The sequence below is a fragment of the Dermacentor variabilis genome, chromosome 2 (genome assembly GCF_050947875.1).
Source record: "Dermacentor variabilis isolate Ectoservices chromosome 2, ASM5094787v1, whole genome shotgun sequence".
NCBI lineage: Eukaryota > Metazoa > Arthropoda > Arachnida > Ixodida > Ixodidae > Dermacentor > Dermacentor variabilis.
The window spans coordinates 246816679-246839407 of NC_134569.1; the positions used below are offsets into that span (position 1 = coordinate 246816679).

Genomic DNA, 22729 nt, shown 5'->3' on the forward strand with positions numbered 1-22729 from the left:
CTCCAAAATGGGTAGGCCATGCGTCATACGTACTCCTGCGAAGCAGACAGCTTTCGATCAGCAACACCGCGAGCAGAACTAAGAATGAACTCGTCTACACCGTCCCGATGCTGCAACCCGGGCACGAGAACAGGCTCATGCAGCCGAGCGCAAGCAGCAACTGCGTACCGAGGATCCGGCAGCCTACGAAGCCGTCGTTTAATGAACCGTCGGAATTAACTCAGTGATAAACATCGGGGCCGCACGTTTCAGCTTCACTGGTTAACCATCTGCACGGAGTGCTTGGGCATTTATTTTCTTTCTTTATTTCCTTCATTTCATTCTGGCTAACTGGGAAGGAGCCTGTTCAAGGGTGCTGCTTTATGGTGCAGGTGAGAGTGCAGTCACGTGGTATTCCCCATGTTTCGCAGAGTTTCTTTACCAGCCGAAAAAAAAATTGTACGCAATTAGTACTTTGCTGAAAATACCACAGTTAGATGTCCCTTGGCTGTGCCTTCAAATGCCTCACTGACACTTTGATAATTATGGCAGTATGTCTCGAATTAGATAATTACAATTACCTAATTAAATCTCAGTAACAAGAAACTTACTGGCAGCTACTCCGCTGTACTGGAAACAATATGCATAAGGTTTTCTTCGAGTAACCCATGGCTTTTAATATTGGTGCATGATAGTTAACTGGGACACTATATTTGACCTCTGCATGCAAGTGATGATGTTTTCATCTGTAATAAGCATAAGTTATTAGAAGTGTTTTCCTTAATGAGTCGTTAGCTTTGCTCAGGCCACGGAGGCCCCCCGTAGTCGGTGCCTATGCTGTATGTTGTATGTGCAATTCCAGAGAATGTATGCACTGTTCGCTTCCCTTTAGTAAGTGCTTGTAGCCTCTGCCTTACAAAGGTATGAGCCATAGATGATGATAGTTTTCTGTTGATGTTACGCTACGAAGAAATCCTGGGATCCTAGCCATTGACAACTTCGCTGTAAAACAGGATGTAAAGAATCATGCAGCACCTGTTTTGCTTCTTCCATGGTGTATGAGAGTGGTTCTGATATTAATGTATGGCAAACATACGTCCGGCAGACAATGTCGCCTTGTGTACTTCGGAGTTCATGAAGACAGTCTTTTCGATCATGACAGCATGAGACTGACTGTTAAAAGAGGCGTGAACATAAGGAGCACCACCATATTTGGGAAATTTATGAGCAGCCCGCTGCTCTGTCAATTGAGACACATTCCATAAGTCAAACGGCATGTACTGCATGCCGATTGCCGGCCCATCCATTTGAAGCTCATCAACTTGCAAGCAATGTTTCTTAGACGAGCCACACACTGCAGGTTCTATGCACACCTTTTTTCTTGGAGGTCTTTCCTGTTCTGGCACCTTTGACAGGTACTTGGGAACATGGAATGGTCGGTACTGCGTCCGGTAAAAGCGAGGTGAAAACGTGGTATCTGCACTGCCTTTCTATCAATAATGTGAAGATAGTCTTGAAATATGTATTTTTCTTCAAACTGTAGCTCACACATAGCTCCAGGGGTTTATCATCACGGTGAATGTTCCGATTCCAAACACAGTGCCTTTCGTCGTCCTCGGGGACATTACACAATTTTGGCGCATCCTTCACACCGCTATACTAACTTCTGCAACCGGGAGTGAAGCAGTGGTTCTTGCGATGAGGCTTCGTCATGTCACCTCATCAATCAGTTAAAAAACTGCTCACAATATAACTAATGTGTCCACAAAACACAGAGCAACACAAATATGTGGACGAAGGCCAATGCATGAGTGTGGCGACGGCATGGCAGGCCGCAGGTGAAAGACTCCATAGCGCCTCCTCGCAGCCGCGAAGATTTTCCGGTTTTTCTGCTTCACGCGCACGCATTGCCCATGCCTCCCCCTAGGCCCACTACCCCTACTCTAGTACACTATAGTAAAACAGATAGGTGAAGATGCTTATCACAGTAGGTTTGGGGGCAATAGCTGTGAATGCGACGACCCGGGTGGAGATTCGCTGTTACTGGAATAAAAAACTGCGCGCACCGTCATTTTCACATGAAACGTGGGGCTACGTACCGTTCTCGACTGCGTGCACCTCGTGCCTTTTTTTGTTCACATGGTATCTAGCAGCTGGAAAATGTATACGATCACAGTCTGCAGCAGGGAACAGCAGCACATTTTGGTTATCGCCTTTTAAAAGCGTGCGCTAAGCTTCCGATGGCAGCACGTGCTGTGAAACAGATAGGCGAAGATGCTTATCACAATATGATTGGCGGCGATAGCTGTGAATACCGCGTGCAGCGACTCCGGAGAAGATTTTCTGGTACGAAAACGAGAAACTAAGTGCACGCCAGTGTTTTCACGTGAGATGGGTGGGCCAGTATTGCATTGAATATACTGTTCTTGATTGCGTGCGCCTCGCGTATGTTCTTGTTTACATAAGATCTAGCAGCCGGAAAACCTAGCATAGGATTGGAGCTTGGTAATGTACTGAACATTGGTGCCAAAGAATGGTGTTTTCCAGGAACGTATGAACCGATAAAAAATGAGCGTAACTATTGGGTAATTGTTTGTGTTCTCGATTTAGAACATTGGCGCTGTGAAAACGTACATAACGGGAATGTATCAACGAGGTTCTACTGTATTCTTTTAAAAAAATAATAAATACTCAGCTAAGGCAACTTCAAATGGCACATTCTAGATGCACATGTGTATTTTGCTTAGCAGTTTAGCTGGCTGGCTTGCAGCAGGGCGTTTTTATTTTTTGGGCACAAGAACACGTGATTGTTAGCACACTTGTTCCCCCCTACACAATGCCTTCAAGTCATTGTAGGTATTCTGTAAATAACGAAATAAATAACAGAAGGTGTACTGTGTGCTCTTGCATGGTGAACCAGTTCACGAATGGCATGCCTGTGTTGTCATCTGCAGCGCCTAGTGGATGCAACGCTGGATTTCCATACATTGCACCAACAGTACGGGCAGGTGCTCAGTGAGCTGAGCCATCGGGACGGGCCCGGATATCGAGGGGACAGACTTCAGGCAGCCGGTCAGTTCATGGACCGGCTCTCCCAGGCTGCACTGCCCTTCCTCGAGGAGCAGGAGGAGGCAGCTGACCGCCTCAAGGAGTACCTGGCCTACGCGGACGCGCTCTTGTATGCCCATCTGATCTTGCCTTGCCAAAGGGGAGATGTAGCGATGCAAATGGGACCAAATTGTCTGTCGGTCCTGAAAGTGCGTTCCGCATCTTGGCATACACCGCTGCTTTGGTGTGTTTGCTAGATAGCCAAGAAAGTGCCATTCCAATTCTTACATAAATGGCCAAGACAGCTTGGGAAGAGACCACTTCATAGTGTTGGCTTCTTTGCTATTCTAGCCGATGAGATGACTCAGACAAGTGGTTACAGTAAATAGCTGCAGGACAAAGTGTTGCCATGTGAGCGCCATCTGGCAAACTTGTGTCCAAGGCCTATAGAGAAAAAGCGTCAAAACTTAAGCGTAAGGGCTGTTTAGATGAGAAACTTTGGGGAGCCACAGGTTTTCAAAAACGATGTGCACAAGTTGTCAAACTGCAGAATTCTGTAATCAGTACTCTGTTACGGCACAGACAATGCAGCACCTTGGCAAGACATAAAATGTGACTGATGTGGGCCGCTTTAATTTGGCAGGTTTCTGAAAAAAAATAAATTGCAGTAACCTTTTGGCTTGCCTTAGCATAACTAATTTTACAACAGGGAGCAAACGCTGGCAAGGCCTGTTCACATCCCAGTGCACAAAAAAGAAGTTGTCTTGGATGTCTTGGAAGAATATGCTACTTGTCCAGTTCTATTAGATTCTTAGAGGAAAACTTATTGACACCCCTCGCCACCAACGGAGCAGGTGGCTAATAAGTTTAGTTCTCACTCGACTCTGCACCACCCGTCTCTCACGTTTTAGTTGGTAGTTTCTGTATCACGTAGTACAGTAAAACCTCATTAAACCGTACCCGGTTAAACAGTAGTTTCATTTTAAAAGTAGTAAAGTCAAATCCCCGACTCAGCGGCCATTGAACATAATGTGTTTCGTATCCGCATAAACCGTACCAGGTTATTGCGTACATATCGGTTAACATGTAGTGTTTCCACTTTTCGTCGCGCAAACAGGGCGGTGCGTCATCTCCATCAGGCGGCTTGGCAGAACAACAAACCTCAGAGATTGGAACGGCCTCCAAGCACCGTGTGCGTTCGTGCGTGAAGCCACATCCATAGAGTTTCATTCAAGAAACTCTATGGCCACATCAACATCATTTCAGCGGTGTGCCAGAAAGCATTTTGGCGTCGTGCAAGCATGGACTCGCGTCATGCTGCAGCTCGGATAAAGAAGATGCTGGATGCTCAGCATAGAAGAAAAATTAGACATCATTCGTGCTGTCGAACATGACACGAGGAAGTCAGCGCTGGCCCACGACAGGAATCTGTTGAGTACGTTGTATGGTATTTGGAATGCGAAGAAGTTGCTCGGCAGCGCTGCTGTGACCGCAAAGAGATGTCCGCTACGAGGCTCGACTTTTCGCCATCGTTGCCTGTGTTCTTACAGAAGTGTCGGCTAGCAACAGTGATGAGGACGACACGGAAAACGGCAGCACAGGGGATTCAGGCCCGACAGTGGCAGAAGCTGGGCCAGCCTCATAAATGCTATCGTTGAGACGAGAACAGCAGCCCGCAATGAAAAAGGCGCCCCGGGACTTCTGCAGCGCTACCGCACGCGTGCACGGAGAATGCGTAATGCCAACGAGAAATCTGCCATGCGAGTGTTTGCCGAGAAGAGGGGGGCTGGCTGAAAAGCTCAGCTTCAGTAAGTTTGAGGCCGCTGTCGTCGCTGCTAGGCTGCCACGGCATCAAACAAAAATAACATTTTTGTTGCGCGAAGTGAATAAATACTGCATGTTTTTTTCCCCTTTCATCGCACTCTCTCTGAGTTCAGTTTTTGACATGTAAGTGGTCGATCTCATGCTATTTCGGTTAAACAGTACTGCCGTTTAGTACATACTTTTTCTGAGCTCCGGCCGACTACGGTTTAACAAGGTTTCACTGTACTGTGTTTGTTTTGCTGGCTCGCGAAGCTCATTCTAAATAGGCAGTCACGTGCACACAATATTCAGACAACAGCGATAAACAGACAGACCTTGTCGTGCTGTCGCATGTCACTGCAGGATGACATTGTGAAAAAAGTACTGACAAACTTCTTTTGTTGTCTCAGTACAGTTGTATGCCCGTAGGAATTGTCACAAGACCAACATTTTAACTAGAAGGTACTAGTTTTTTTTAATATTCCGTCATCATCAGTAAAAACCCATTCCAGGCTAACAGAGGCAAATGATGGGTCGCCATCTGATTGCTAGAAATCGAAATACTTACGTGACACTATGGCCTCCGAGATTTTGTACGGGCATGCGAGCTCGGAAACGTTGCACTTAATGCGAGATGAGAGTAATCAAAGGCTTATTTTATCATTTATTTCTTGGTGTCACAGAGGAAAGCAGGTAGCAAGAGCATATTCAGGTCAAAGTGAGCACATTGGTTACTGTCACGTTACGCAGTCACGTGGTATTATGGGGGGCCGCCGCATGGACTTCCGGGTAACATGCAAGATTTCTGTGAGCCCCAGAAAATGTTGTGCTCATTTGATGTCTTGGTATGCTGTGGGCTGTGTCCTCGCATAATTTTTGGCTCTGCTGTCACGTTTTATGCAAAAAAAACAGTGTCAGCTGTTGGGCACCGTTTTACACTGCAATTGCACTTAAGGGCAGTGAGAGTGCGTGCAATGTCGTGTCTCCTCACTTGTGGTGGGCAATTTGAATTGCGCTAGAGGAATGCAGACCTTTTGGACTCAATTTTATCTTAAACTAAGTGTTTTCGTGTCACCAAAGATGTGCTGCGGAGTTTCTGTAATGGTATCTTTACAGTTCATGTTGTCATATGATTTGCCTTTAGTGTTCCTTTAAGCTTTGCTAGGCTTGTCTAGGCTCTGCTTGCTGGTATGAATTGTAACACTTCTTGAATGTCCATATAGATGATGGAGGTGAAGGTATCTCTGTCATCCTCAGCAGTTCTTGGTGCGTTGGTCTAGCACACTCGAATGTGAGAAAATGAAATTGTGAGAGGGCAGACTTCTCGTCAGCCATGCTTTCTACTAGCGAAACTGCTGTGTGCATTAATTTCATGGGCAGTGCAAGTTTTGGGATGTCTGGGAATAAATGTGCTTGCAATGAGGCACTGAGTATTGAGTAGGGATGAAGTCATACTCGTGTGCTTTTTTACCTTATTCCAGTGATCACTTTTCACTGGCTAACAAATATGAAATGTTATCGCTCAGCACAAGACACGCCTGCACGTATCAGAACATTCTCGATTGTTGTAGTCGATGTATCGGTTGTCTGTGTTTTCGTCGAAGCTTTTGTAATCAAATGGCATGCTCGACGCAAATAGTGTTGTAAATTCTAGAAATTGTGCAGGCACCAGCAGTTATGCTGAAATGTTTGACGTCTCATGTATAAATAGCCGACGTGAGTGTGCTCGCTGCTATCATCGTGCTGAGGGTTACTTGTTTTGCGGGCCACAGGTTCGCCCTATAAACAGGTACCGTAGACACTTGCATACTGAATACGCTTTTCTCCCTCCCCCCCAAAATAGGAAGAATTGTGGGTGTTTTTATTATGCTGGGTAAATTTTATGGGAACTTTTTCGAAACAGCGCAAATTGAAAATTAAGACAATAATTATTTTAAAAATACATTAGGTAACTTATCTTTGTGGCAAAAATACTCATATTGTTACGTAGGAAGACGCAAACGAAAAGCTATATACAATTATATTTACAAGGGAATACGCCGCACTTGGCCAAGAGGCAACACTCCAATCGTCGTCGTCTTCTCACTGCTCGCCTCTTCGTAATTGCAAATATTGTTCTGTAGCACTACCCCCGGCGGCAAAAGCGCCGTCTCGCTTGGAGCGACTAAAGGCCAGACTCAGAAGCAATACAGTAGGCCTTGAGCCTACTGACGTGCATGACACCACTAGATGCCAGAGTAGAGGATGAGGCTGAACTCACAGGAGCAATTTCGTACGTCACAAGCGTCACCTGGTGCAGAACGCGGTAGTGCCCTGTGTATCGCGAAAGGAGCTTTTCTGAAAGTCTGACGTGACGAGAGGGCGACCACAGGAGCACGAACGCACCAGGCGAAAACTGTACGTCACGGTGGCGGGCGTTGTACTGATGCTGCTGAGTGGTTTGCGAGGCCGTCAGTCAAGCACGGTCAGTGAGGGCGATGGCGTTGCGCACATGCTCGCTTGTTGAGATAGCAGCAGGAGAAAGTGCCGTGTCAAGGGGCAGGGTCGGTTGGGGACCGTACAGAAGATAAAATAGAGAAAATGCGGTGGTGTCGTGCCAGAAAGAATTATACGCAAATGTAACGTAAGGAAGGGCAATGTCCCAGTCGTGGTGGTCCTTGGACAGCATATCGGTAAGACCACGGTTTAACAGCTCTGTCAGGCCATTGGTTTGAGGACGGTATGAGGTAGTCAGCTTGAGTTGAGTGGAGCAGGAACACACAATGTCAGCGATAACTTTCGAGAGGAAGTTATGACCACGGTCGGTAAACAACTGTCACGGGGCACCATGAAGCAGGATAATGTCACGCAAGAGAAAGTCCGCGACGTCAGTGGCACTGGTAGGGAGAGCCCGCATGATAGCATATAGAGTGGCATAATCAGTTGCGACGCCTACTCATTTGTTCCCAGAGGATGACGTGGGAAAGGGACCGAGGAGGTCTAATCCAACACGAAAGAATGATTCTACAGGGACGGTGATCGGCTGGAGATGACCGGCAGGTAGCACCGGAGGTGTTTTCCGACACTGGCAGGGATCACAGGCAGCAACATAGCGTCGGACGGAGCGAGCGAGACCAGGCCAATAGAAGCGCTGGCGGACACGGTCGTACGTGTGGGTTACCCCAAGATGTCCTGCAGTGGATGTGTCAAGCATGTCAAAGAGCACAGTCTGTCGTATATGTTTTGGCACAAGAAGAAGAAGATCAGATCCGTCAAGAAGTTCCTTCGGTACAGAATGCCGCCCTCAAGGACATAAACGCAAATGGATGCATCGGTAGGTGTAGAGCGCTGACGCTCCATGAGTGCTCGCAGCGATAGGTCTCGGTACTGCTCATCGGCAATGATAATGAAAGCAGACACAGAGAAAATGCCGTTGGCGGTACTACTGTCGGCGGCGTCAGGCTCGTCTACCGGGTAGCGAGACGGGCAGTCAGCGTCGTTGTGTAGTCGGCCAGATTTGTAGGTGACAGTACACGAATATTTTTGCAGGCATAAGGCCCAGCGACCAAGTCTTCCTGTAGGATCTTTCAGTGAGCATAACCAGCAAAGTGCGTGATGGTCTGTGACAACGGAAAAGGGTCGGCCATATAAGTATGGGCGGAACTTCGCAACCGCCCAAACTATACCCAGACACTCACGCTCAGTGATGGAATAGTTGCGCTCTGAGGGTGAGAGGAGCCTGCTGGTGTAAGCGATAACACGATCGTTGCCGCACTGGCGTTGTGCCAGTACTGCGCCAATTCCGTGACCGCTGGCATCAGTGCGGACTTCGGTAGGCGCAGAAGGATCGAAACGGGCTAGAACGGGAGGTGTTGTGAGAAGGTCGATTAGATGCGAGAATGCAGAGGCCTCGTTATCGTCCCACTGGAAAGGGGCGTCTTTTTTTCAAAAGCTCGGTTAGTGGTCGTGTTTTGGCCGGGAAATTTTTCACGAAATGGTGGCTGATGAAGCTGCGCACATCCTTGACACACTTTGGAACAGAGAACTGCATAACAGCATAGATCTTGCCTGGGTCCGGTTGCACTCCGATCGCATCAACGAGATGTCCAAGGACGGTAATCTGGCGACGGCCGAATTGGCACTTCGATGCGTTGAGTTGCAGACCGGCTCGACGAACAACGCCCAGTAGTGCCGAGAGGTGCTCGAGGTGCGTAACGAACGTTGAGGAGAATATTATAACGTCGTCCAAGTAGCCACATGCATATGGACCATTTAAAACCATGAAGAAGGGAGTCCGTCATGTGTTCAAAAGTGGCAGGAGTGTTATATAGACCGAACGGCATCACTTTGAATTGATAAAGACCGTCGGGTGTTACAAAAGCAGTCTTCTCGCAGTTGAGATCATCCACATCAATATGCCGGTAGCCTGCACGAAGGTCAATAGAGGAGAAGTAGCGAGCACCATGGAGGCAGTCAAGGTCGTCATCAATCCGAGGTAGGGGATACACGTCCTTTTTGGTAACCCTGTAAAGGTGCCGATAATGCACGCAACACTGCCATGAGCCACCATTCTTTTTTACCAGTACAACAGGTGGCACCCATGGACGATATGACGGTTCAGTAATGTTCTTGGCAAGCATTCTGCAAACTTCCGTGGGAATAACTTGACGCTCAGCCGGTGACACTCGATACGCGTGGCGATGAATAGGAGGGGCATCGCTGCTATTAATGCAATGTTTAACAGCTGTAGTTTGGGCCAAAGGACGATCGTGAAAGTAAAAAATATTGTGGTAGGAAAACAGAACGCGGTAGAGCTCACTAGCTTGCTCGGACGGCATGTCAGGCGCAATCATTTTCTGTAAGTCGGCGATAGTACAAGTTGCCGACTGCGATGGTAGAGGAGGATCGGCTGAATTGTCTGCTACAATGGACGCTACTGAGTGATCCTCGAATGAGCAAAGCTGGGCCAGAGACATCCCGCCTGACAGCATTTGTGTCGTCAAGCCAAAATTGACCACTGGCAGGCAGACGTAATTCGCAGTAATAGATAAAACTGTATGAGGTACTGTGATCCCGTGTGTAAGTAGGACGTCTTGCATAGGAGCCGCGATGTAGTGACCGTCGGGCACTGGTGGGGATGACATTAAGGCAACATAAGTCAGTGCCGAAGGTGGCAAGTGAACGAAGTCGACGGAACTGAGGCGACTGGGGTGTGGTTGAGCGGGATCCAGAACAGGCAGGTCAAGGCGGAGAGTGCTGGCGGAACAATCCATAAGAGCAGAATGTGCGGAGAGGAAGTCTAAGCCGACGATGATGTCGTGGGGACAGTGGGTGATGACTGTGAATCGCACGATAGCAGAGCGATCGACGAAGGAGACGCGGGTGGCACACATACCATTTACGGGGGCTGTTCCGCCATCGGCGACACGGACAACAGGCGTCATGGTGGGCGTGATTATTTTCTTCAGGCGGTTACGAAGGTCAGCACTCATTACGGACAAATGCGCCCCAGTGTTTATGAGTGCAGACACAGAAACACCGTCGACTTGCACGTCAAGAAGGTTCAGATGAGTGGGCAACGTCAGTAGAGGATTTGGCGGCGTAGGGAGCAATGGCAGTGTCACCTCGAGGCGCTGCATCGTCTAGTTTTCCGGCTGGGAGCGGCGTCCTAAGGGATTCGGCGAATAGGAGCGACGGGGCTGGGGAGAGCGAGATTGTCGTCGTTGGGGCGAAGGCAAATGAGAATAGGGGCGGTTCGGCGCAGGAGAATCGGCGGCATTATCAGAGCTTGTAGCATAGGGACGAGATGGGCCACCTGAGGGGCGAGAGTAGCCAGTATAAGGATACCGGGTCGAGGAACTCCTGCAACTGTGACAGTACCGAGAAATGTGCCCGATTCGACGGCAGTGAAAACAAATGGGCTTGTCGTCAGCAGTGCGCCATTCAGATGGGTCGCGGAAACGTGGTGGGTAATAAGATGCAGGACAGGGCAGAGTCGAAGAAGCCGAGTGGGTATCGGGGCGATGGGCTGAGTGGATGGTGTGAAGACCCATGTTTGCAAATTCCTGGCGAACAACTGCCTGGATCAGGGAAACCGTGACTGCAGGTGCGTTGGAGGAGCTGGAGTCGAAGGAAGCTGTATAGTTGACCTCGATCTCACGCCAGATGATCCTGGTAGCATCGCCAGTTTTGTTGGGAAGATGTCGCTGTGATGTTGGGCAGACGGGCAAACTGCTGGTCAATGCGTCGGCTTTTAGTGAGTTCCAGGCGGCAGCACTCTTTGCGAACTGCATCCACTGTCGCCACGTTGTTGAAAACGAGCAAGTTGAAGGTGTCATCGGCAATGCCTTTGAGGATGTGGGAAACCTTGTCGGACTCAATCATGTGTGCGTCAACTTTGCGGCACACAGCCAAGACATCTTGAATGTACGTGACATAGGGCTCCTTTGACGTCTGCACATGGCTGGATAACGCCTTCTGCGCGGCAAGTTGGTGACCATATGGGTTGCCGAACAAGTCTCGGAGCTTTTTCTTAAGCGAATCCCAACTGGTGAGCTCATCTTCAGGCATCAGAAACCAAACTCGAGGTGTGCCACCGAGGTAAAAGACTATGTTGGTGAGCATGATAGTAGGGTCCCACCGGTTATTGCGGCTGACGTGTGCGTACAGGCTGATCCAGTCCTCGACATCTTCCCCATCTTTGCCTGAGAATACACCAGGATTACGAGGAGCAGGGAGAGTGATGTAGGTCGTTGAAGTGGCAGCAGGTGTCGGAGGTGGCTGAGTCGAGTTGTCATCGCCGGGAACAATGAAGGAAGGCTCGACGTACCGTCCACTGCAAAGCTCCGTGACAAGGTACAGGGAACGTCCACCTCCACCAGGTATGTTACGTAGGAAGACGGAGACGAAAAGCTATATACAAGTATATTTACAAGGGAATACGCCGCATTTGGCCAAGAGGCAACAGCCCGCGCTAGCCTCCAATCGTCATCTCACTGCTTGCCTCTTCGTCATTGCAAATACTGTTCTGTAGCAATATACTATTTGCAAACCGTAACAGGATTTTAATTGCAATCACTCTGCATTAGGACGACCAGACTTGTCGTCCAGGTTGCTGGCCACTTCATCCACATTGTGGATCCATGACAGCTCGTCGTCACATCCACTTCCGGCTGTCTGCCATTATCACAAGCATTACGTTGAAGCACTGCTTTTCAGCGTCCGTTGTTTTGACAACCATGCTGTGTGCATCTCTTTTCTCAACTGTTCTGCTCATCAGCATGTCGAAGTTTATCTTCCCATCAGTGAAGAAGCGTGCACACATCTCTCACAACACTCTTTATTCTCCTCCTTCCGCTGCCCCGATGCCTCGTGCTGATGATGATGTCTCTCCTAACGGTGACACCACGTCTCAGCCTTGCGGTTGCTGTCTCCACCACACAGTCCTTACATGTCTCCTTCCTCCCGTAGAATGTGAACCTGTTGTGGGCATGTCCATTCGGATTTCGTAATACACTTTCAGCTGGTCAGCATGGGCTATCCCGCAACGGCGCCCTGTCTTGGGATCTATCAGTAGGAAGTCATTAACACTAACATTCTTTGCAATCCTCTGAGGACTTGAATGTCTTGGTGTGAGCTTCGATGAGATGCCCGTTGCTGCATTACTTTTAGTATGACTGTTCACGAGAACGAGGCAGCCTGGTTTCAGGGTAACTGGCCTCCTGTGGTAGTCGTAATGTGCCTTTTGTTTTGCTTGAGCGGCAGTTTGTTGTCTGTTCAAAGGCCTGGGCGAATTTCTTCGGAGAAGGCATAGGAGGCTGCAGCAGGCGGTTCAACGTTGTCCTTGGTGCCAAGCGGTTCCCATGGATAGCACAGCTCTTGACCTTAACACGGGTAGGTAGGTATACACCCTGTCATGACACTCTCTGCAATGCTAAGAGCAAAGGCAATTTTGGCGATGTGAGAGTCCCACTCCCTTTGGTTTGTAAAGTAGGCCCGGAGGCATTCCTTAACTTTATCATTATGGCATTCTACCATCTGTCCAGCGGGGCAGTAAGGCACGGCATGGCATTTTATGTCCCATTTATTTAGGAGGCCCTTCCAAAGTGTACTGACAAATGGATGCCGATTTTTTCTGGAAATTGCTACTCGTAGGCCATGCCGACAGAAGGCTTTGCCACATACAGTCGACAATGTTTTGGCTGGTAGTGGCTCTTTGAGGAAACAATTCAATGAACTTTGTGAATTTGTCAACCACTGCCAGCAGGTACTGGTGGCGCCATGATGCGAGTGGTAACTGTCCAGTGACATCTACACTCCATCAGTGCAGTGGTCTACTCGGCTGCTCATAAGGCCTGATGGTCTTTGGCAATTTGCCTTGGAGCGCTGGCAAACTTTGCAGCGTGTGACATATTTTGATACATCTGCTCACTGCAATGTCTTGAAAAGCCTACATGTTCACTAGTGTGGTGGTCATGTGCCATTTTCAGCACCAGAGTCCGCTAGTGCTATTACAGTTTCCTTTTATATGGCTGTTCATTGCATGGTGCCACTTGTGCCACCCTGTGAAGGTGGAGAAAATAAACAACATGGGATCAGTTGCAAGCACGGTCCCCAGTGTATGGTCCTGCTGCAGTACATGTCGTCTGTTTCTGTTGATTGGGTGTAACTGTTGACAGGCACCTCAGAGTCGATCCACCTCTCGGAACTGCTCGGCTACACAACAGATGGTGACGAGGGAAAAAGCATTCAAGCTTCTTCAAGTGCGTCTTCCTTCCACCCCCGCTTCTACGCACCTGAGTTCGTCTATTGAATTCAATGCAACAGAACTTCATCATGCCAATGTTCGGCAACGTCAAAGCATTCGATGAAGGAGACAGAGATGCATGGCCCTGCTACATTGAACACCTTGAAGCTTCCTTAGTTGCTATGGGCAGAAGACAAATGCCCTCTTGCAGGATCTCGTTAAACTTGCCCAGTCGCAAGCAAAGCCTTGCAAGAAATTCTTTCCAGTCTGGGTGACCACTGCTGCCCCAAGCCATCTGTTGTTTCTCAGCATTTTAGTTTCAACACGCATGTTCGCTTGGAGGTCGAGTCCATCAGTAAATTCCAGGCGTCACTCAAAAGTCTGTCGGAATATTGCAACTTTAGAACTGAGCTTGGCAATATGTTGAGGGACCGTTTCGTGTGCGGCATAAACAACACAGCCATGCAGATGAGGCTGCTCGAGAAATCAAACCTTACACATGAAGACGCTGTGAAAACTGCACTTGCCATGGAAGCTGTGAAGAAAGTTGCCGGCAAGATAGCCAGTACCAGCAGAAGTTTGCTAGCTACACATAAGGTTGTAGCTTCAAAGGGCTGTGTTTCATGATGCCGCTGCGAGTAGGAACACCTCGTGACCGAGTACAAACACATCAGCACTACATGCAACTACTGCGAGAAGCAGGGACACATTGCTCGAGTGTGCAACTCAAAGAGAAAACACGCTTCATAGCGGAAGGGCAAGTCTACAAAACTACACGGTTTCGCACCTCCAGCCAAAGGCAAGAGTTTGTCAAACTCTCGCCTTTGCTTCGAGTTATTGACAAATTCGACTTTACCCTACCATCTGCCTGGTTAGCTCAGACGGTAGAGCGGCTCCCCCAGAAAGGCGGTGGTCCCGGTTTCGAGTCCCGGACCAGGATGAATTTTTCATCAACTGCGAGGCTTTTCTTTCGAGGAACCCGTATGGGTTTCCTTTGTAGCAATCCGCCTCTTTCACGGCGCGACGGCACATGCGCCCTGCCCTAGCAGATTAGTCGCGAAACGTTTTGGAAGGGACGCGCGCTGTTGTAAACGCTCGTGTTATGTACCGCGTTGAAACTCTACTGGTAGCTCGACGTCGGTGCGGTGCCAAAAATGCGCGTAAGACTGCAACTCCACTTTGAAACAGAAAACGGCCCGGGTTTGGTCTGGACTGCACCGTGAACCACGTAGTTGCCACCTTACATTGACGGCGGTCAAATTTATTGATAAACCCCTGCATTACACTTGCGCGACACTTCAAAAACACGTTGCTGACGCAGTCTTCTTGCAGCGTCGGCCTACTGTTACTGGTGGTGGCAGCGCATGCCTGACTTCATGTACTGTTTTAAGGCGTGGTAACATTAAATCAATACGAGACCGACAAGACGCTGACGCCGACGATTGGCCGACTATCCAGCACTGTGTCACTGAGACCATTTGATCGTAATAGGCTGACAACTACGCAACCGACGGGTACGAGTTGTCATATAGCGCGACGGGCCTTCGTGTCGACAGCACCGACAATATCAGCATGCCGACCGTGATAGCTTGACCTAACCCTACGTGATCAGCCGTCGAACCGACAATGCGATAGCTGCAGCTCATTCACTTGTACATATAATTATTCACGCTCAAAATGCGTTGACGTGCCTTCGAATTTGAAATGCAGGAGCTTCAGTCCTCTCAAGCCGTGCACGTGAAGTTTGTGTCAATGTTGATTCCACCGAAGTTTGGGTTAGGCCTGACCCCGTCGAGTTCGTGCAGGCGCTGCCAATGGAGCTGGCCTTAAGAAGTAAGCAGTCAGGACAAAGGAAACCGCTCTTATAGTTAGGTTGCGGCCCTATAGCGATTTGATTACTCTTCACTTCGCACGGCACGTACACAATAAGCTGCAAGTGGTGACACAGCGCTGTGCCAACATCTTGTACTTTGGTCACCATTCTCGAACGCAGCTGTTCGCATTCCCGTAGATGGTGGATCTGTGTGTGTTGTTATGCTGACATTTCTTAATTCCAAAGAACCATTGTTTACCTCTGCGTCAAACAGGAAAGAAGAGACAGTGCATTCAATACAGCAGCATAAACTTGCTCAGTTGCCAACGGTGTCAGCGATGGCATCCGCCTTTTTGCGAGAGAACTACTCGGCATATAAGTGGGGACTTACGCCGAACACAGTCTCTAATAATACTTTATAGCACGCGCAAACTGTAAGTATGATGAAGTTAAACAAAACCGAGAATCAGTAGTAGCAGCCTGTAATATATATGTATCTGGATCACAGTTGCAGTTGTTTAAGGGACTCGACCACTCATACTGACTCGTCTGTATGTTTTGCTACGTTTTGAGATTATTTCACATCAGTGAGGCGCCGTTTCTACAATAACTGAAGCTGTGGATGTAAACAAATGCACCGCTTTGGCAAATCCCACGTGGAAGGCTTCTTGAATGTGTAAAAGGAATAAAAAAAGCGATGTGCAAGCGCAGACATTAGCAACAACGAACTCAAGGCAGCGGCGTCGGCAGAAGGAACTTAGCGTGCCTTTATCAGCCACGCTGCTACCACAGCAGCGCACTCGGGCCTGTTCACCCACTATACTCAATGGGTGAACGACATGCTGCCCCGGAGAAACCATTAATAATTAATCGCGATTTACAAACCGCACAACCAACGCACTCAACATGGGCGCAGGTACACAAATCAACCGGCGAAATCCCCGACAACCTTCCAAAACGTTTCCAGCGGCGTGCGTCAGAGGGCAGCACAGGAACATGAAAGAGGCGGATTGCTATGAATGGGTAGATGTCTGATTTTCCCTTCATTAATCATTATAGAGGAGAGGCAAAGCCGAAGGGTGGGTCTAAAAATTAATCTGCAGAAAACTAAAGTAATGTTTAACAGTCTCAGAAGAGAACAGCAGTTTACGATAGGCAGTGAGGCACTGGAAGTGGTAAGGGAATACATCTACTTAGGACAGGTAGTGACTGCAGATCCGGATCATGAGACTGAAATAATCAGAAGAATAAGAATGGGCTGGGGTGCATTTGGCAGGCATTCTCAGATCATGAACAGCAGGTTGCCATTACACTACACTACATGAGGTCACTGGCAGAGCACCATGTGAAATGCTCATGAAAAGAATGTTCAAGACACCTATGGATTTTCTTCGGCCAAGTTTACACACTTCAGTCATGCTGAAATAGGTTAAGCAGAAGCTGCATGCCAACCAAGGGTGCCATTCTTCTCCACTGCCGGATGTGGGAAACAACATACTTGTAAAGAACTTCCATAAAGCCCGCTGTGGGTACCTGCACGTGTCGTGAGCACCACAAGTCAGTCAGCAGCTACCGTATGTCTCAGTGATGGCACTGTCTGGCACAAACATGATGACGGCCTACGTCTTCAACGCGAAGATGTCCCCACGCCAACTACGGGACCATTGGAGCCTGAATCTCCTACTACACCAGACATTGATAACTGTCCAACAACTGTATGCAATATTCATCCGGCTGTTTCTGCAAACTCAGAGCTAGCCATGAACGAAACTGGTGGCACAGAAGAGACTGCTTTGAACTGTCCCAGCTCAGTATACAGCATGCCTCAGTTGCAAAGAAGCACCAGAATCTGCAAGCCAGTATAGTGCTACTCCCCATAATGTCTCTCTTGGATGATCTAAGGGGCAAGGACTGTTATGGTTTCGCTTTAGATGGCTGTCCATTGCATGGCAGCACTTGCGCACCCCTGTAAAGGTGGAGAAAATAAACAACAAAGGATCAGTTGCAAGTGCAATCTAGAATGTACAGTGCTCACGGAATGAAAAGCGTTACTTCAGGGCTAACTAATGCGCATGCTTTCGTTTCCACCGGCTGCAGTTCGTGTCACATCGACGCAATTTCCGCACGTACACTTACATCACAGTCCGCTTCACGTTTGCTTACCAGATTCTTAACGATACGACATGGTACTCTCGAGTACTTTGCACATATGCAGGGTTATACTAAATGCTCCCTGTCGCGTTTCATTCCGTGAGCAGTGTACATACAGTCGTGCTGCAGTATATGTCGTTGGTTTCTGTTCATCGGGCGTAACCATAAACGGCAACCGCAGAGTCGGTCCTCCTCTCAGAACTGCTCGGCTACACTCGTAATAAGCATGCTAGTAGCCTCTGTGCTGAACGAGTAACCTACTAGACTCCAGTTCTGTCGAAGCAGCCAAGTCCTTATTTAGGCATGATTGTGGGTTGTTCTCTGGGAGTGTAATACCTTGCAAGATGCTTTTCAGCTTGTCAAACAGTGGATCACAAGGTTGCTCCTCAACCAGACGTTCTATATTCTAGTGACATCGTCTGTTACAGACTGAGGGGCAACTGTTTTGAACATGATGCGTTGCTCAGGCTCGTGGCTGTTAATTGGGAACAGCATTTCAAGTAGAGTCTTGCTTGGGTTCTCTGGACCGTTCAAGAGAGCTCTGCTAAGGCATCTCCTGGAATGTTGGCAGGTCCCCTTCTTTGTTTGATCGTGCAGTTAAGACCTTGCAGCCTAAGGACCCAGCACTTGACTCTTGGTGAGGCTTGATCTATAGAAACATCCATGACAGAGAAGAATGGCCACAATGAATTTTTTTTAGGTAAGCTCTGAATTTATCAACTGGCCAGACCACTGCCAGGCACTCCCATTCCTGACAGTGTACTGTTTTTCTGCCTTGGTGAGGACCCTGCTTATATATGATGCAGGTCTCAATTCCTCAGGGTTCGCCTGGAATAGCACAGCTGCTATTCCAGTACCACTGGCATCCGTCTCAACCACAAAGGGCTAGTTGAGATCAAGGAGGTTCACCATGGGCATCATGGGAAGGGATTCCTTCAGTCTCTGGGAGGGTTGCTGGTTGGTCCACTGCCAAGGTGCATCTTTCTTCAAAAGACTGGTGACGGGGCAGGCGGTTAGATAAAATCGAGGTGTAAAGCTTTGATAATACCACGCCAGACCAAGGAAGGCTTGCAGTTGTTTGACTGTTGCTGGTTGAGGGTAGTGCAACACAGCAAGCACTTTGCCTTCATTGGGTCAACACTGCCCACGTGAAATCGTATGTCCAAAGAACTTGAGTGAATGGTGACAGAGTTGGATCTTGTCTGGATTAAAGGTGAGGCCTGCTGCTCTGACCCATAGTAGTACACATTGAATGTGTACCATGTGTTTGGCCTGAGTGTCTAAATAAACCAGGATGTCATCAAGGAATGCCATTGCAAATTTGTGATTTATACTGTCCAAAACACTGTCCATCAATGTTTGGAAGTTCGCTAGCCTGCCTGCCACTCCGAAGAGCATCCTAGTGAATTCGAAAGTGCCCTGGTAGAAAATAAATGTGGTCTTGGGGATATCCTGTTTGCACACTGGGATTGGAAAAAAAGCCTTTGAAAATATCAAAACCTGAAAACCATTGTGCCTAACCCAGCTGTGCCAAGAGCCACTTGATCCTGGGCAAGGGATGAGCAAGTATGTTTGTCCGGCTATTCAGTTGTCAATAATTAATGGCTAGGCGGAAGCCGGAAGACTTTTTTACAACCAAAACAGAAGCTCTGGTCCACTGGCTGGTGCTTGGGTATGAGTTCTTGTTCTAAGAGATCACGGATGCAGATATCCACAATGACCTATTTTTTCACATTGACTGGGTGGAGCTTGCAACGTACAAGTATGCTGTCCCCAGTGTCAATTTGATGTTCAGCAAATGTTGTGCACCCGAGGGTAGTTGTAATAATAGGGCTGCAGATCTCAAGCACTTGCGCCAGACGTGGGTCTACATTCATCTGATCCTGCAAAGCAAGCAGGATCAATGGAGGTTGGGACTTCAGAGTTCGCCATAGGCTCAGGTTGCTTGGCAAAGATAGCTTGCTGGTAATAGGATTCTTCACTGTCTAGCTCCTCTTTAACCTGCTTCTCTCCTTTGACGAAGGGTACCATGCTCTGCGGTTCAGTTCCAATTGTCCAGCCTCCAAGTGCAATAAGGAGTGATACCCGGTCACTGCCAAGAAATCCCTCCGGAGTGCGATGTCTCTATAGACAGTGAGCACACACAGAAAACACTGCTGCCGGGAGCGGACCTTGCATCGGAGTGAAGTAGTAGATTGGGACCAGCCCATGGCCAGGCGAACCGTGCATACCTCTCTTTTATGGCTGGTCCTCGTAACTTCAGCAGCCACGGTCGCTTGCTGTCCCAGAAGGATGAAGGTGTACCACAATGTCCAAGAGTGCCTGGAATGTCTTTGCTCTGATAAAGATGTCGAGAAAGGTTTCCTTTCTGCCAACAGTGGCCACAACCTGGAGGACGCTGTCGGAGGTACCCGCCGGCATAGCATCTACCAACTCATGTTTCCTCAGTACTGACTTTGGTCATTTAGCCCACAGGTGCCTCGGACGACGGTACTGCAACCACCTGGGTGGCATATTTTGCCTACCCGTTGCGCATTAGCGGGCAACATGGCTGACCCCTCCGCAGCACTAACTGTGGACTCATAATGTGTTGGGTCGCTGCCAACACCAAGTGGCCGGCTGCGGGGCATGGGAGATTGGCTGCGTCAGCGTGGGCACAGTGGAGGCGGGATGAATGTGATCACGGAGATAGGACAGTTGGACAGCTGTGGAGTGTAGTGGCCAGTGGTATGCCAAAGACATTGTGATAGATGTAGTAGTGCCTACAGTGGCAGCCCTGTGTGGTCAGATTACCAGAGCTCTTGCAACCTGATTTGTTGGTTGTGGCAGTGGTTTTTGCTGCCTTCGCCATCATGCTCTTTCATCAAGCCATCCACCACTGTTGCGAGCTCCTTCAAGGTTGTAAATGTTGACTGTTCTGTGAGGAACTTGTAGCTGTGGGTGCATTTGGCAGAGAACCCGCTCCACCTCTTCTTCTGCTGGTACGGTTTCGCCAATGTAGTCGTAGTATGCCGATAGCACATAGATGAACACCTTCATGTTCTCTTCTTGGTGCAGGGTGCGTTGTTGGAGCTCCTCCTTCAGGCTGTGTTTCAAATGGATTGAAGCGAACTCTGCACACAACACTTGCGTGAATTATTCCCATTTGGTGAAAACGCCAGTGAAGCACCACCATAGCTTTGTGTTGCCCTCCAAGGTAGCCGGCACCACATTAGTGAGCCTTTTGGCTGAGTCGATTCCCAACATGAGGCAAAAGTTCTCTAAACATTTGACGAATACCTCCGGCAACTGTAAGTGGCTGAAACCCGAGGACTTCAGTGGCTCTGTGGAGATGTATGGCATGGAAGTCACAACAGGCAGCTGTGACACTTGCACCCGCATCCCTAAGCCTATCAGCACAGTAGTCACTGTAGCTGTCATCACTCATTGCTGCAGCAGAGAGACAACCTGTTCATGCCGGATGGGCGATCCATCTATCTGGTTGACCAGCTATTGCACACCTTCCTCCAGAACATTTATGCTATCCATTTCAATCCCGGACGAGCCACCACTTGTCCGGGACGAAAGGTGCACACAGTGTCTCAAACACTCTTTATCCTCCTCCTGACCTGTGTTGATGCTGATGATGATGATGATGATGTCTTTCCTACTGCTGGCGCCATCTCTTGGGCTTGCAGTTGCTGTCTCCACCACACAGTCCTTTCACGCGTCTGATCAGCATTTCCATTTTGTGAACACATAAACTCTGTCCCACAGCAGGCATATTGACACGTGTATTTGTTTATCTTTATCGGGTGACCACATTTCACTGCCTAACAAATGTTATCGCACAGCACAGGATGCGCCTGCATGTATCGGAAGTTTCTGGAATGTTATCGAGGGTTCCATCCACTGTCTGTCACCATGTATGTGTGGCGTGAATATTGTAGAACTTTGTGGTAGACACGCGGGTCTCAGGGATTACTCTGGGACATTCGACGACTGATGTTGTGGGGATGCGCGACTCTCACGCGTCCCCTGATATGTTGTTTTCCCGCATAGCTCCCGTCTCCTGTAATCCGGCTTCGCCGCGTGGCCTGATGCCCACGGCAGTCAGTCTGGTTGAAGCATAGTACGAAAGATGGCGCGAATGTTGCGCTGCTAACAACACCTAACGGCGGGGTTACTTGGGCGCGGGTAGGAGAAGGCGCTTCCTCTTTGGTTCGGGTACGGCAAGCAGCGTGGACGTGCTGCGCGTGCGCCAATCCATGCTTCTGCGAGACCGTCTCGCGAGGGCTCGTTCGAACACTCCACTGTGCACGTGACCGTACGCGCGAACAACCAGGCGTTGGGATCCAGCATGGGGCAAACATATTCGCTCGCTATCTGGTCACGGTGAGTCCGACTTCTGCAATTTGTCGCACGCCCATCGGCATGTTTTTGGAATAGCAACTCGGCTAGCAGGCATTGATCTATGAAAGGTGCAATAAATGCCCTTGTAATTGTTGCCCACAATGTATAAAGGCCGACAAGCTTGACCCGTTGATCAGATTTTCGACGATTTCCAACTGTGTTCGCCACTTTTATTAAGCTTTGAGTGTAGCCTGCTTTTGTGGGCACAGGTTCGCCCAATAAAGTTTTGCCATTCACAGTTTTGTAGCTTTGTCCTCCACCGTCACTACCATGTGACAATATAACTCAGCTTAGCGCCCATCGCACACAGCGAAGCCATAGACAGGCAGAAAAGCAACAGACACGTAAATTCGACACTACACCAGACTATGCTGACTATGCTGACCAACTGCTGGCCACCCATTCTTCACTTAGGACTATATTCTTGACACGCATGGTGGCTGCACAGTCTCCATTATCTGCCATGTTGACTTTCTGATTGGCTATCGAGAAGTCACATGTTTTAAAATTTCTACAGGAAGTGAAAGCTTTGCAAAATGCAATTTTGCATTTTCATCAAGATGAGAAAACATGATGTGGCGCTGCAAATTGTATTGACTTATAATGTTTTAGCCAGGAAATGGTGGACTACCAGTCGATTTATTCAAAGATGGTGGAGACATAATGCTCGAAAAACTAACGGCCCTTTGTACAAACTGTCTGTCGACTTCAAGGGTCCCAGAGAACTGGAAGAATGCCAAAATTATACTAATTCACAAAAAGGGAGACGTTAAAGAATTGAAAAATTATAGGCCCATTAGCTTACTATCAATATTATA

At 48.6% G+C, this 22729-nt stretch overlaps 1 protein-coding gene across 4 annotated transcripts in view; it reads left to right on the forward strand.

Moving 5' to 3' along the window:
• The window catches only part of LOC142573220 (sorting nexin-4-like), a 117707-nt gene that overhangs the window by 42291 nt on the left and 52687 nt on the right, over positions 1-22729 (forward strand). For all 4 annotated transcript variants that reach the window (XM_075682811.1, XM_075682812.1, XM_075682813.1 and 1 more), the window contains one exon: positions 2934-3157. In XM_075682811.1, coding sequence (XP_075538926.1) covers positions 2934-3157 — 224 coding nt within the window. The remainder of the gene's footprint in view (positions 1-2933; positions 3158-22729) is intronic.